Here is a 13,345-nt window from a genome sequence, read left to right as displayed (position 1 = left end):
GAAATACTGAACATGAACCTGCACTGCCAGCGAGCAGCCCAGTGCAAAAATCCAATCTTATTCTGGGCTGCATCCAGAGCAGTGTGGGCAGTAGGTTGAGGGAGGGGATTGTCCTGCTCTACTCGTCTCTCCTGACACCGTACCTGGGGTACTGCCTGCAGCCCTAGGACCCACAGCCTAAGAAACACACGGGCCTGCTGCAGTGGGTCCAGAGGAGCCACAAAGAGCACCAGGCAGCTGGAGCATCAGCCTGTGCGGACAGATTGAGAGGGTTGGGGCTGCAGAGCAAAGACAGGAGAGGGCTTCTAGGAGACATTCAGTTAAGAAAGGAAAGGATACCTGGCTGGGGTGTGTAAGTATGGGTCAAGTGCTACCATTTCAAAACTGAAAGCAGGTGCATTTTGAATAGATATTGGTAGGGAATCTTTTTCTTGGAGAGGACCAATACAGTGGAATAGGTTGTCCAGAGATATTTTAAAAGCAATTTTAGGAGACACAAGCCAGATTATTTTAAGGTCCATTGCAACCCAAAGAGATTCTCAGAGTCGTCACAGGATTTTAGGTTGTAAAAAGAGGAAGAAAAACACCTGAGATTAAAGAGGAAGGGCCCTGATCAGCAGCGAGGCCTCGCATGTGGCCACTCCCAGGAGTTTGGATGTTTCACAAACAAGGAATGTTTGTGGCCCCACAGGGCTCTGGGACCCAGCATAAAAGGCTGCTCTGCTGCAGGCTCTGCATCCTGGTCTCTGGCCTCCCTTTCCTCGAGGAACCAGGTAAGCCTGAGCCCGCTCCATCCCACCCTGTGGGCTGAGCTGCTCTCATGGAGGCTGCCCGGCTTGATCCTTGGGCTGCCTCAGCTGGGCCCTGGCACAGAACTGTTGGAGGGCCGTCAGCCTTTCCATGCTGGGGGCTGGGGCCAGCTGGGAAGAGGGGACATTGTTCCAGCACAAGGGGATCAATGGGGCTCAGCCTCAGGGGGATGTGCCCAGCAGAATTTGCACCTGCCCTGGTGTAACAAAATGTGCCAGTGCACGCCGGGACATTGTCTGACACGGCCATGTCTGCTCTGGAGATGGGCTGTGACCAGTCTTTCCACAGGGCCCTTAAAGCCACTGTGCTGCCTCCTCTTGCTGCAGTGGGGCGGCCTTCGCGTGCCGTGCCACTCGCAGGGCAGCAGGAGGGTGGTGGGAGCTGTAGGCACAGAGTGTGTGTTGGAGACCAAATGTGTGCCTGGCGAGAGCTGAGGGACAGAGAGACAGAGTGATGCTGAGGCTGGGTGGTGCTCCCTGCTCTGTGTTGCAGCTTTGCCTCCCGCACCGAGAGATGTCTTGCTGCAGACCCTGTCCCCCACGGCCCTGCGGCCCCTGTGGCCCAACGCCCCTTGCCAGCAGCTGCACTGAGCCCTGCAATGTCCGCTGCGCTGACTCCACGGTGTACATCGAGCCTTCGCCAGTGGTGGTGACCCTGCCGGGCCCCATCCTCAGCTCCTTCCCTCAGAGCACAGCCGTGGGATCCTCTCTGTCAGCTGCTGTGGGCAGCTCCCTCAGCACCGCGGGGGTTCCCATCTCTTCTGGGGGCTCCCTTGGCCTGGGGGGCTCAGGCCTGTGTCTGCCTTTCTCCCGCTGCGGTCAGATCTGCTGAGGCCGGCGCATCATCCCCGTTCTCCTTGGCAGACGGGCCCATCTCTTGCCCTCCTTGGCCCCCCACACGTCTTCCTTGGTCTCTGTTCTGTGCCGCCGCTTTTGCTCCTTCTCATTAAAGCCTTTGTGCAGCATTGCTGGAGAGTTGTGGTCCTTTGTTCTCCTGCTCCCTCACCTACCCCCTGCTCTGCCAGGGGCATCCTTCCCTCTCCCATGGAAACAAATGGAAGCCCAATGATGGGGCACTGCCCAATGCTGGTGGAGCTCCTGGAGTGGATTGCAGAACAATAGAAAGCAATTGCCAGGGAAAAGAGGGAAAGACGCCAGATAGGAAAGGAGCAAGAAAGAGCAGTGAACAGGGGTTGGGCATAGAAGTATTGGCACACAGAGTGCCCTGCTCTTCCTGTGAGAATGGTCCAACATGGGAACAGCTGCCCACAGTCTCTACAGATTTGGTCCCATCCAACAGAAGTGATAGTGGTCCCAGAGCAGAGTCCTGTGCCTGACCCATTGGGAGTGGGTGTTGTGCAGCTCAGGTGCTGTGTGATGGATGAGAGAAGAGTGCAGAAGTGCAGCAGCAGCAGAGGTGAGGGGTGAGAGCGTAAGCATGCTGAGGGTAAGCATGCTGAGGCAACCAAAAGGCTCAGGTCCCACTGAGATTTGAACTCAGATCACTGGATTCAGAGTCCAGAGTGCTCACCATTACACCATAGGACCTCCTGCCCAGCTCACCTGGCGCCCCTGTGCTCAGCCTGCCTCAGCCTTATGGCCCCAGACAAGGCTGCCTGTCTCTCCACTGCTCTGCACATCTCACACCAACTGCAGCCTTCCTGCAAGCCCCACACACACTCTCACATCACACCAACCTCCAGGCCAACAGCACCACAGCTCCCTCCAAGCCTGACATGGCCTCTCTTACAAGTGCCACGCTACAAAGCACCCAACATCTTCTCTTTCCCAAATGGCAACAAGCCCTTTCTCACTCAGGCACACTTACCTGCCCAAGTTACACTCACACCACACAAGCCCCCTTCCTTCTCCAGACCAAGCCACTCCAGCTCCTTAAGGTCTAGGGAGAGGAAACTTTGTCCCATCTCTACAGAAGCTCAACAAAGACCCTCTGCTGAACCCAGCAAAGGGGCTGGAGCAGCAAGGACAAAGGACAGCTGACACACCAAGGGCAGAGCAATGACTGACCTCCAGCTCCCGTGAGGGAGAAGTTTGCTCACTGCCTATGCTGCACAGCCAGGAGGACAGAACCTCTCTGGAACTCTTCCCTCTCACAATGAACCTGACTGCAAGGCATCCCAGGAGGACACAAGTCCAAATGCCTGCTCAAAGCATGGCTGGAGACAAAGGAAGGACAAGGCCACTCAGGGCCTCAGCCCCATTGCAACCCCATCCTGATGCCCAGGTTGAGAAGCACAAAGTTCCCTGCCCATCTGGCTGCAGAGGCTCACCACTCTCTGGGAGTCTGCGCAGGATCCAGGGCAGCTCGTGCAGTCAGCTTTTGCCAGGGCTGACCTGGCTCAATGCCAGTGTGTGCCTGCTGGGCTGGTGGTGCCCAGAGTCCTGGGCTGGATCCCGGCTGAGGGGAGCAGGAGCTGAGGCAGAGCTGCTCTGTGGTACAAGTACTTGTGGCGGGAATGTGCTGCACTCTCCAGGACCAGGAGAGCTGAGGTGCTCTTATAAAAGTTTTATCATTTTTACTCAAAGGATGTAGACTGTGCAGAGGAAAGAGGAAGGCTATGGCCAGCCTCGCCCTAAAACCTGTGGCCAAGCAGGCTCAACGTTGTTGGGCAAAGCAGCCTGAGTGTAAAAACACCTTAGCAGAGGATGGTTTCGATCCATCGACCTCTGGGTTATGGGCCCAGCACGCTCCCGCTGCGCCACTCTGCTCCTCCTCAGCCCTACCTGCCATTGCCCCCACTGCAGCCTCATGCTGCCCGCCACTGCTGCCCCTCACTCCTGCCCTTCCTCTCTCATCCGCCTCCCCCACCCCACTGAATACACACCCTGACCATTCACCTCCCTTCAGCCTGCGCTACGCTCCTCCAGTGCCTGCCCTTGCCCTTCTCACACACTTTCCACACACAGCCTTGCACACTCACTGCCCCTTCCACACCCACCCTGACCCTGCACCTGCTCAACCCACCCTGCACACAGCCTGCAGCCTGGCCATCCATCAGCCCACCTGAAATCCACAAACATCCTCACACCTGCAGCCCTCACCACAAATACACCTGTGCTCCCAGCACGCTGCACCACTGCTCCTGCCTGGCACTTCAGATCTTTTATGGCCAACGACAGACATAGGTCGCCTTTGCTTGGAACTGCCAGCAGAAACAATTCTCCTCTTTTTGCTCCGCAAATTCTGCCTTTTCAGCTCAATGCTGCTCATGGGTACTCTGAAGCAAAAGTTCCGAATTCTGGTCACTTTGTGCCAAGCAGTTTGTCAAGCTGAGAGTCCTTGCATTTAACACTTGGTGCCACTGGGAGGGGATGAAATGCTCAGTTCCAGGTGCCATCTGCATATCGCCTTCCCTTTTCCATTGTTGGGGCTGCAAGTGCAGGAGCCCTGGGGCAGCTGCAGCTGCTGTCCATGGCACCCACCTGTGGGTGCTGCCTGTGCCCCTGGTCAGATGCCCGCAGCCCAAAAGGGGATCGTGCCCGTAGTTGGCAGGATTCGAACCTGCGCGGGGAAACCCCAATGGATTTCTAGTCCATCGCCTTCACCACTCGGCCACAACTACCTGCTCCAGCCCTGCCCTGCTCATCACCTGCCCTGGGCCAACACACCCACACCCACGCACTTCTGCACAAGGCTCCTCTCAACAAACACTGCTGCACATGCCTGAAAAATCACTCCCAGCACCAAAAAGGCCAGCACCAAAAAACACTTTGCATATTAAACAAATATCAACAACAAACTGCCTGGGCAACATTCACTCTCCTACTTACAGGACACTTAAGGTACAACAACATAAAACAACCAACAACAAAAACAAACAAAATCCAACCAATCAAAACAGAAATCAACTAACAACTATTGAAAAAAGGGTGTTGTGTGTGTTTCTGTGTTTATGTGTATGAGTATCTGTGTGTGTGTGTGCGTGTGTGTGTGACAAAAGACAGTGAGGATAAGGATATAAGCAAACACAGCCTAAAAGATTGACAGCACTCACACCTAACAGTGTTTTAACTTAACTTTTACCTGAAACCCAACTAATATCATACCCTTTAAATCTGACTGTGGAAAAGCACTTCATAGCATTGAACCTCACTTACAACTTCAAAGTTATACTTAGCAACTTAGCAGAAACAACACTAAGCAACATTTAGGTAAGTCTATATCTGGAATTTAACCTTCCTGACAGGCCTAACTTACCTAGATCTCCAAGGTACTTAAACATCCAAGGAAGCAGTATTTCTCCCAGATTTGCTATAGCAAATATATGCAGATGTGCATGCACAAAGGCGTGAAGGGTCGGTACAATCAACGTACCTGTGAAAAACTCCCCTCAGGGGTCAGTGAAACACTCACTTTGGATGCCTTTGCATCTCCCCAAGGGGGAAGGGTCAGGCCTCAAGGAGTGAGGGTATCAGCCTGGGACTCGTCCTTCTTGGGCAATCCTCCAAGTACAGCAACCCTGAGAGTTCACAGGCTGTGAGAGCCGTCCCACTCAGGGCCATTGCTGGTGACAGCCTGCTGCGGGCCAGGAGAGCTCAAATGGTCTCATTTTGGGCCACTCTTCATAGGGTTGTAAGAGAGTGACCTTTACTCGTATCAGGGTTTCATCCTGGCCACAGTTTTTTGTCGGCACTTTCATTGAAAGTGTGACAATGGTGACGTTGTGGTGTTCAGGAAAGAAAAATATTTTCCAAGACTGGCCATTTTTGAGGGGAATTTTAATAGGTGTATTTACACACCTAAATACAGAGTGAGTGTGTGTGTGTGTGTGTGTGTGTGTGCATGTGAGAGATAGAATAGATAATGGTATGAATGTTCTCACTGTGAATTTGAATCCTAGCTGTGATTGTGGGTCGCTTGCTTCCAAACCCTTTTGCACCCACTTCATATTGTATCCATATCCTTTCCGTACCGTACACTTCTGAATGCACTGTCTCCCTATTAAATATTAATCATCATATTTAAATCAATATTCTATTTATGCTACATTCATTCAGTCAGTAACAGAGAGAACTTTGCCATCAAACTCCCGATGTCCAGGCATGAAAAGAAGAACTTTTCTCCTTTCCAGCCCACAATCCTGCAATCACACCATTGACACATTCCAACATCACTAATGGATGAGAGGGGACTGATTTTTATATGCTTTTGTGAAGAAGCTTTGACAGGAAAGACATGTCACACAAAATATCTGAACTGATTCTCACAAGGAACAAATATTCATCGGGCCCTGCAGGGCTGTGATCTCCAGGTTCCAGACTCAAGCACAGTGACTGAGGTTTGGTGCTCTGGTGTAATTTCTGGGAGTTCTTAGTGCAGCTGCTGGTAAGCTCAGGACAGCAGCCAGTGCTCACTCTGGCAGAGCAGGGGGTTGGTGAGGGAGCAGGAGAACAAAGACGACGACTCTCCAGCAATGCTGCACAAAGGCTTTAATGAGAAGAAGCAAAAGCGGCGGCACAGAACAGAGACCAAGGAAGACGTGTGGGGGGCCAAGGAGGGCAAGAGATGGGCCCGTCTGCCAAGGAGAACGGGGATGATGCGCCGGCCTCAGCAGATCTGACCGCAGCGGGAGAAAGGCAGACACAGGCCTGAGCCCCCCAGGCCAAGGGAGCCCCCAGAAGAGATGGGAACCCCCGCGGTGCTGAGGGAGCTGCCCACAGCAGCTGACAGAGAGGATCCCACGGCTGTGCTCTGAGGGAAGGAGCTGAGGATGGGGCCCGGCAGGGTCACCACCACCGGCGAAGGCTCGATGTACACCGTGGAGTCAGCGCAGCGGGCATTGCAGGGCTCAGTGCAGCTGCTGGCAAGGGGCGTTGGGCCACAGGGGCCGCAGGGCCGTGGGGGACAGGGTCTGCAGCAAGACATCTTCGGTGCGGGAGGCAAAGCTGCAACACAGAGCAGGGAGCACCACCCAGCCTCAGCATCACTCTGTCTCTCTGTCCCTCAGCTCTCGCCAGGCACACATTTGGTCTCCAACACACACTCTGTGCCTACAGCTCCCACCACCCTCCTGCTGCCCTGCGAGTGGCACGGCACGCGAAGGCTGCCCCACTTCAGCAAGAGGAGGCAGCACAGTGGCTTTAAGGGCCCTGTGGAAAGACTGGTCACAGCCCATCTCCAGAGCAGACATGGCCGTGTCAGACAATGTCCCGGCGTGCACTGGCACATTTTGTTACACCAGGGCAGGTGCAAATTCTGCTGGGCACATCCCCCTGAGGCTGAGCCCCATTGATCCCCTTGTGCTGGAACAAAACCCCCTCTTCCCAGCTGGCCCCAGCCCCCAGCATGGAAAGGCTGACGGCCCTCCAACAGTTCTGTGCCAGGGCCCAGCTGAGGCAGCCCAAGGATCAAGCCGGGCAGCCTCCATGAGAGCAGCTCAGCCCACAGGGAGGGATGGAGCGGGCTCAGGCTTACCTGGTTCCTCGAGGAAAGGGAGGCCAGAGACCAGGATGCAGAGCCTGCAGCAGAGCAGCCTTTTATGCTGGGTCCCAGAGCCCTGTGGGCCCACAAACATTCCTTGTTTATGAAACATCCAAACTCCTGGGAGTGGCCACTTGCGAGGCCTTGCTGCTGATCAGGTCCCTTCCTCTTTCATCTCAGGCATTTTTCACCAGTTTCACAGCACCCAACTTGGAAATGATTAATGTGTGTCCCAGCTTCCTAAGGCAACTCCATTTGGAGGTCCCAAGCCAGTATATAATGTGAATTGAAATGTATTTGCTCAGTGTCTATAAGTTTCTGTCACTTGTTCTAATTGATGGTTAATTGTGCTCAGGTTACAGTTAAATTCAGCCATGAAGTGACTCCTCAGCTCATCTCTCAGGGGCTTTCAGTGCAGACACTCAGGCTCATCCTGAGAGTCATTTCTTCCATGGGTCATCACAGACATACAGAAGACTGAGGGTCAGTTGAGGCACAAAGTCAACACTGCACAACCCCATGGTGACAAAGAGACCCAACTGTGCAGGAAGGTGGCAAAGTTCAGGGGCAAGGGAAGTCCATGTTCACCTGAAAGGATGTCCCCTGCAGGCCTGAGTGACAGCCATGGGGAACTTGCTTACAGTCACAGGCTGTGCCACGGCCTGGTTTTGTGATCAAAGTGATGCTGTGTCCTTCCCTGAGACAGACCCACAGCCACACTGACCTGCTTTACTCAGCGTGCTCAACCCAGGGACAGAGACCTGGCTGCTGCCTTTGGGGAAAGGGCTGAGGGCAGGGAGCCCGTGGCTGTTGTTTTCTGGCTCTGGGATGGGGTTTCCCATTCCCTGCATTTTACATTTCAAAGGGACACGGGATCAGTCTCCCAGAGCAGCAGAGCAGGTGTCATCATGATGTGGAAGAGCTGGGAAAATCCCTGAGCTCCAGGCAAACCTGAGTCACCCAGTGTGGACTTCAGTGGACTGGGTGCTGCAGACTCAGGCGCTCAAGGGATAACAGAGCTCACACCCTAAATGTTCTGCTGCCATGAAGGATATTTCCCCACCTTGTATTCTCAGTCATGGATCACCTGGTGCTTGTCTGCAATCTCCTGCATTTGCTGTCTCCCCTGGCAGGGTCTTTTGGGGCAGCTCAAGGACTGCAGTGACTGAGCGTACCCCACACCAACCCCAGCAGGTCTGTGTGGACCTCTGGATGTCTCGTGCACCTGTCAACTGCTCTGGGCACATAACACAGCCCAGTTCCTCAACAGGCTCTGGGCCTTGTCCTGCTGACTTCTAAGCACAGACACAGCTTACAAACAAGGTCACTACCCCTGGTACAGCTCTCCCAATCCTGTCCCTTGTCCTCCCCCAGGGAACTCTGGCATTTCCTTTCTTGCCACTTGTGATTGCTGCCTCTTGCCCTGTGACAGTGCAGCTCTCAGGAGAGTTTGGCTTCATTCTCTCCAGAACTGCCAGGAGGTGGTGGAGGCAGCAGCTCCATGCCCCCCTCCACCCCTGGCTCATCAGTGCAGACAGCCCGTGTCCTCTCCTGTTGGTCCTCCCCATCGAGGACCTGGGAGGCTCATCTGTAGGAGCCCTTTCCATCTCCTGGTGGCCTCCTGGGGGTGCGGGGCATCCCTGGAAGTGCTGCTCAGGAGACAGGCACCTGTCTGACAGTGGCAGTGTTCAGAGGACAATGGGACAAGGCCCACAGCTTCTGGTGGCAGCTGGGAAGTTTGTTGTTCTCAGAGAGGGAGAAGAGAACTTCCAGAGGTCTCTCCCAGTCTCCATGATCCTGGGTTGCCCTGCATCCCCTGGGCTCTTGAGCAGCCACCTAATGGCAATGCCTTGTGGAAAGTTGCAGCTGCAGCAGCACAGGATTACATGGATGTACAAGGTGGTCTGGCTGGCCCTAAAAGGTCTGGAAATGCCCCTGACAAAGGCAAAATACTTCATGGGAAACAGGCCATGTGCTGTGGTGTCCCTGGAATGCCTGAGTCCAGGGCACTGTGTGCACTCATTTCCACATCAGCATGATTCAGGTTTGCCTGAAGCTCATGGATTTTCCCAACTCTTCCACAGCACAATGACACCAACAAGCTCTTGGGAGACTGATCCAATATCCCTTTGAAGTGTGATATTGGGTGAATGGGCAAATGATGCCTGCCCCAGGAAAAGGAGCCATGAGCTTTGTGCTCCCGGCCCTCAGCCTCTGCCTCAAAGCTGCCATCCAGATCCTGACCTCAGGGCTGGACACACTGAGCAAAGTGGGTTAATTTGTGTTTGGGGAAAATGGGTCAATTTGTCTTTCAGGGAGGGATGTAGGCATGCCTTTGATCACCTTCCTACGTGTTGAATTCCTTGTTTTCTGGAGGATCACAACTTCTCAAGCTGAGGCCAGAGCTATGATTGTCAAATGCCAAGGTCAGGGCAATCCCAAACCTGGACACAGCCTAGTAGGCCTTGAGTGGAATGAGAGCAGCCCTGTGGAGGGGGACCTGCAGGTTCTGGTGCTTGAAATACTGAACATGAACCTGCACTGCCAGCGAGCAGCCCAGTGCAAAAATCCAATCTTATTCTGGGCTGCATCCAGAGCAGTGTGGGCAGTAGGTTGAGGGAGGGGATTGTCCTGCTCTACTCGTCTCTCCTGACACCGTACCTGGGGTACTGCCTGCAGCCCTAGGACCCACAGCCTAAGAAACACACGGGCCTGCTGCAGTGGGTCCAGAGGAGCCACAAAGAGCACCAGGCAGCTGGAGCATCAGCCTGTGCGGACAGACTGAGAGGGTTGGGGCTGCAGAGCAAAGACAGGAGAGGGCTTCTAGGAGACATTCAGTTAAGAAAGGAAAGAACACCTGGCTGGAGTGTGTCGTCATGGGTCAAGTGCTAGCAGTAAAAAACTGAAAGCAGGTGTATTTAGATTAGATATTGGGAAGGAATCTTTTTCTTGGAGATGACCGATACACTGGAACAGGTTTTCCAGGGAAATAGTAGAAGCTGTTTCAGGGGGCTCGGGGTAGATGATTTTAAGTTGCATCCCATCCCATCTCGAAATGATTCTAAGAGTCATCACAAGATTTTGGGTTCTACAAAGAGGAAGAAAAACACCTGAGATGAAAGAGGCAGGGACCTGATCAGCAGCAAGGCCTTGCAAGTGGCCACTCCCAGGAGTTTGGATGTTTCACAAACAAGGAATGTTTGTGGCCCCACAGGGCTCTGGGACCCAGCATAAAAGGCTGCTCTGCTGCAGGCTCTGCATCCTGGTCTCTGGCCTCCCTTTCCTCGAGGAACCAGGTAAGCCTGAGCCCACTCCATCCCTCCCTGTGGGCTGAGCTGCTCTCATGGAGGCTGCCCGGCTTGATCCTTGGGCTGCCTCAGCTGGGCCCTGGCACAGAACTGTTGGAGGGCCGTCAGCCTTTCCATGCTGGGGGCTGGGGCCAGCTGGGAAGGGGGGGTTTTGTTCCAGCACAAGGGGATCAATGGGGCTCAGCCTCAGGGGGATGTGCCCAGCAGAATTTGCACCTGCCCTGGTGTAACAAAATGTGCCAGTGCACGCCGGGACATTGTCTGACACAGCCATGTCTGCTCTGGAGATGGGCTGTGACCAGTCTTTCCACAGGGCCCTTAAAGCCACTGTGCTGCCTCCTCTTGCTGCAGTGGGGCGGCCTTCGCGTGCCGTGCCACTCGCAGGGCAGCAGGAGGGTGGTGGGAGCTGTAGGCACAGAGTGTGTGTTGGAGACCAAATGTGTGCCTGGCGAGAGCTGAGGGACAGAGAGACAGAGTGATGCTGAGGCTGGGTGGTGCTCCCTGCTCTGTGTTGCAGCTTTGCCTCCCGCACCGAAAGATGTCTTGCTGCAGACCCTGTCCCCCACGGCCCTGCGGCCCCTGTGGCCCAACGCCCCTTGCCAGCAGCTGCACTGAGCCCTGCAATGCCCGCTGCGCTGACTCCACGGTGTACATCGAGCCTTCGCCGGTGGTGGTGACCCTGCCGGGCCCCATCCTCAGCTCCTTCCCTCAGAGCACAGCCGTGGGATCCTCTCTGTCAGCTGCTGTGGGCAGCTCCCTCAGCACCGCGGGGGTTCCCATCTCTTCTGGGGGCTCCCTTGGCCTGGGGGGCTCAGGCCTGTGTCTGCCTTTCTCCCGCTGCGGTCAGATCTGCTGAGGCCGGCGCATCATCCCCGTTCTCCTTGGCAGACGGGCCCATCTCTTGCCCTCCCTGGCCCCCCCCACACGTCTTCCTTGGTCTCTGTTCTGTGCCGCCGCTTTTGCTTCTTCTCATTAAAGCCTTTGTGCAGCATTGCTGGAGAGTCGTGGTCCTTTGTTCTCCCCCTCCCTCACCTACCCCCTACTATACCAGGGTGAGCACTGGCTGCTGTCCTGAGCTTACCGGCAGCTGCACTAAGAACTCCCAGAAATTACACCAGAGCACCAAACCTCAGTTACTGAGCTTGAGTCTGGAACCTGAAGACCACAGCCCTTATGGGCCCGGTGCCAATTTGTTCCTTGTGAGAATTATTTCAGATATTTTGAGTGACATGTCACTCCTGTCAAAGCTTCTTCACAAAAGCATAGCAAAATCAGTCTTCTCTCTTCCATTAGTGACGTTGGGATGTATCAATGGTGTAAATACAGGATTATGGGCTGGAAAGGAGTAAAACTCTGCTTTTCATGCCTGGATGTCAGCAGTGCGGCTTCAACAGAATTTTTCAGGCATGTTCACTCTGTTACTAACTAAATGGATGTAGCAGAAATGGAATATTAATTTGAAATATTTAATGTTTTATAGGGAGACTGTATATTGAGAATTGTACAGTATGGAAAGTATATGGATACGAAATTAGAAGGATGCAAAATTTTTTAGCAGTTGACCAACAGTCACAGCAAGGACTTAATTTCAAATTCACATTGAGAATATTGATTCCATTATCTATTCTCTCTCACACACTGACACACAGACACAAACACACTGTCACTCACTCTGTATTTAGGTTTGTAAATACACCTATTGAAAATTCCCCTCAAAAATTACCAGTCTAGGAAAATATTTTTCAATCCTGAATGCTACAACATATCTGTTTCACAATTTCAAAGAAAGTGCCGACAAAAAACTGTGGCCAGGATGAAACCCTGATACGAGTAAAGGTCACTCTCTTACAACCCTATGAAGAGTGGCCCAAAATGAGACCATTTGAGCTCTCCTGGCCCGCAGCAGGCTGTCACCAGCAATGGCCCTGAGTGGGACGGCTCTCACAGCCTGTGAACTCTCAGGGTTGCTGTACTTGGAGGATTGCCCAAGAAGGACGAGTCCCAGGCTGATACCCTCACTCCTTGAGGCCTGACCCTTCCCCCTTGGGGAGATGCAAAGGCATCCAAAGTGAGTGTTTCACTGACCCCTGAGGGGAGTTTTTCACAGGTACGTTGATTGTACCGACCCTTCACGCCTTTGTGCATGCACATCTGCATATATTTGCTATAGCAAATCTGGGAGAAATACTGCTTCCTTGGATGTTTAAGTACCTTGGAGATCTAGGTAAGTTAGGCCTGTCAGGAAGGTTAAATTCCAGATATAGACTTACCTAAATGTTGCTTAGTGTTGTTTCTGCTAAGTTGCTAAGTATAACTTTGAAGTTGTAAGTGAGGTTCAATGCTATGAAGTGCTTTTCCACAGTCAGATTTAAAGGGTATGATATTAGTTGGGTTTCAGGTAAAAGTTAAGTTAAAACACTGTTAGGTGTGAGTGCTGTCAATCTTTTAGGCTGTGTTTGCTTATATCCTTATCCTCACTGTCTTTTGTCACACACACACGCACACACACACACAGATACTCATACACATAAACACAGAAACACACACAACACCCTTTTTTCAATAGTTGTTAGTTGATTTCTGTTTTGATTGGTTGGATTTTGTTTGTTTTTGTTGTTGGTTGTTTTATGTTGTTGTACCTTAAGTGTCCTGTAAGTAGGAGAGTGAATGTTGCCCAGGCAGTTTGTTGTTGATATTTGTTTAATATGCAAAGTGTTTTTTGGTGCTGGCCTTTTTGGTGCTGGGAGTGATTTTTCAGGCATGTGCAGCAGTGTTTGTTGAGAGGA

At 53.0% G+C, this 13,345-nt stretch overlaps 3 protein-coding genes and 3 non-coding genes across 6 annotated transcripts; 2 read left to right on the top strand and 4 right to left on the bottom strand.

The window, feature by feature from the left end:
- The first annotated feature begins 1,323 nt into the window (after positions 1 to 1,323).
- LOC132077319 (feather keratin Cos1-1/Cos1-3/Cos2-1-like) lies at positions 1,324 to 1,641 on the top strand. The gene has a single exon (XM_059478884.1). It carries the CDS (start codon positions 1,324 to 1,326, stop codon positions 1,639 to 1,641), a length of 318 nt encoding a protein of 105 aa, XP_059334867.1.
- Positions 1,642 to 2,285: 644 nt separating this feature from the next.
- Positions 2,286 to 2,357, bottom strand: TRNAQ-CUG (transfer RNA glutamine (anticodon CUG)). Its single transcript has one exon. It is a non-coding gene; the product is annotated as a tRNA-Gln (tRNA).
- Positions 2,358 to 3,467: 1,110 nt separating this feature from the next.
- TRNAM-CAU (transfer RNA methionine (anticodon CAU)) lies at positions 3,468 to 3,539 on the bottom strand. The gene has a single exon. It is a non-coding gene; the product is annotated as a tRNA-Met (tRNA).
- Positions 3,540 to 4,311: 772 nt separating this feature from the next.
- Positions 4,312 to 4,393, bottom strand: TRNAS-AGA (transfer RNA serine (anticodon AGA)). The gene has a single exon. It is a non-coding gene; the product is annotated as a tRNA-Ser (tRNA).
- Positions 4,394 to 6,378: 1,985 nt separating this feature from the next.
- LOC132077318 (feather keratin Cos1-1/Cos1-3/Cos2-1-like) lies at positions 6,379 to 6,696 on the bottom strand. Its single transcript, XM_059478882.1, has one exon. It carries the CDS (start codon positions 6,694 to 6,696, stop codon positions 6,379 to 6,381), a length of 318 nt encoding a protein of 105 aa, XP_059334865.1.
- Positions 6,697 to 11,097: 4,401 nt separating this feature from the next.
- On the top strand, positions 11,098 to 11,415 carry LOC132077317 (feather keratin Cos1-1/Cos1-3/Cos2-1-like). The gene has a single exon (XM_059478881.1). It carries the CDS (start codon positions 11,098 to 11,100, stop codon positions 11,413 to 11,415), a length of 318 nt encoding a protein of 105 aa, XP_059334864.1.
- The last annotated feature ends 1,930 nt before the right edge of the window (positions 11,416 to 13,345 follow it).

The sequence above is a fragment of the Ammospiza nelsoni genome, chromosome 10 (genome assembly GCF_027579445.1).
Source record: "Ammospiza nelsoni isolate bAmmNel1 chromosome 10, bAmmNel1.pri, whole genome shotgun sequence".
Lineage (NCBI taxonomy): Eukaryota > Metazoa > Chordata > Aves > Passeriformes > Passerellidae > Ammospiza > Ammospiza nelsoni.
This window is presented reverse-complemented; position numbering and strand designations above follow the sequence as displayed.

Bases quoted from the DNA above. Each gene is read 5' to 3' on its own strand.
- LOC132077317 (XM_059478881.1), top strand. From the start codon at position 11,098: ATGTCTTGCTGCAGACCCTGTCCCCCACGGCCCTGCGGCCCCTGTGGC.
- LOC132077319 (XM_059478884.1), top strand. From the start codon at position 1,324: ATGTCTTGCTGCAGACCCTGTCCCCCACGGCCCTGCGGCCCCTGTGGC.
- LOC132077318 (XM_059478882.1), bottom strand. From the start codon at position 6,696: ATGTCTTGCTGCAGACCCTGTCCCCCACGGCCCTGCGGCCCCTGTGGC.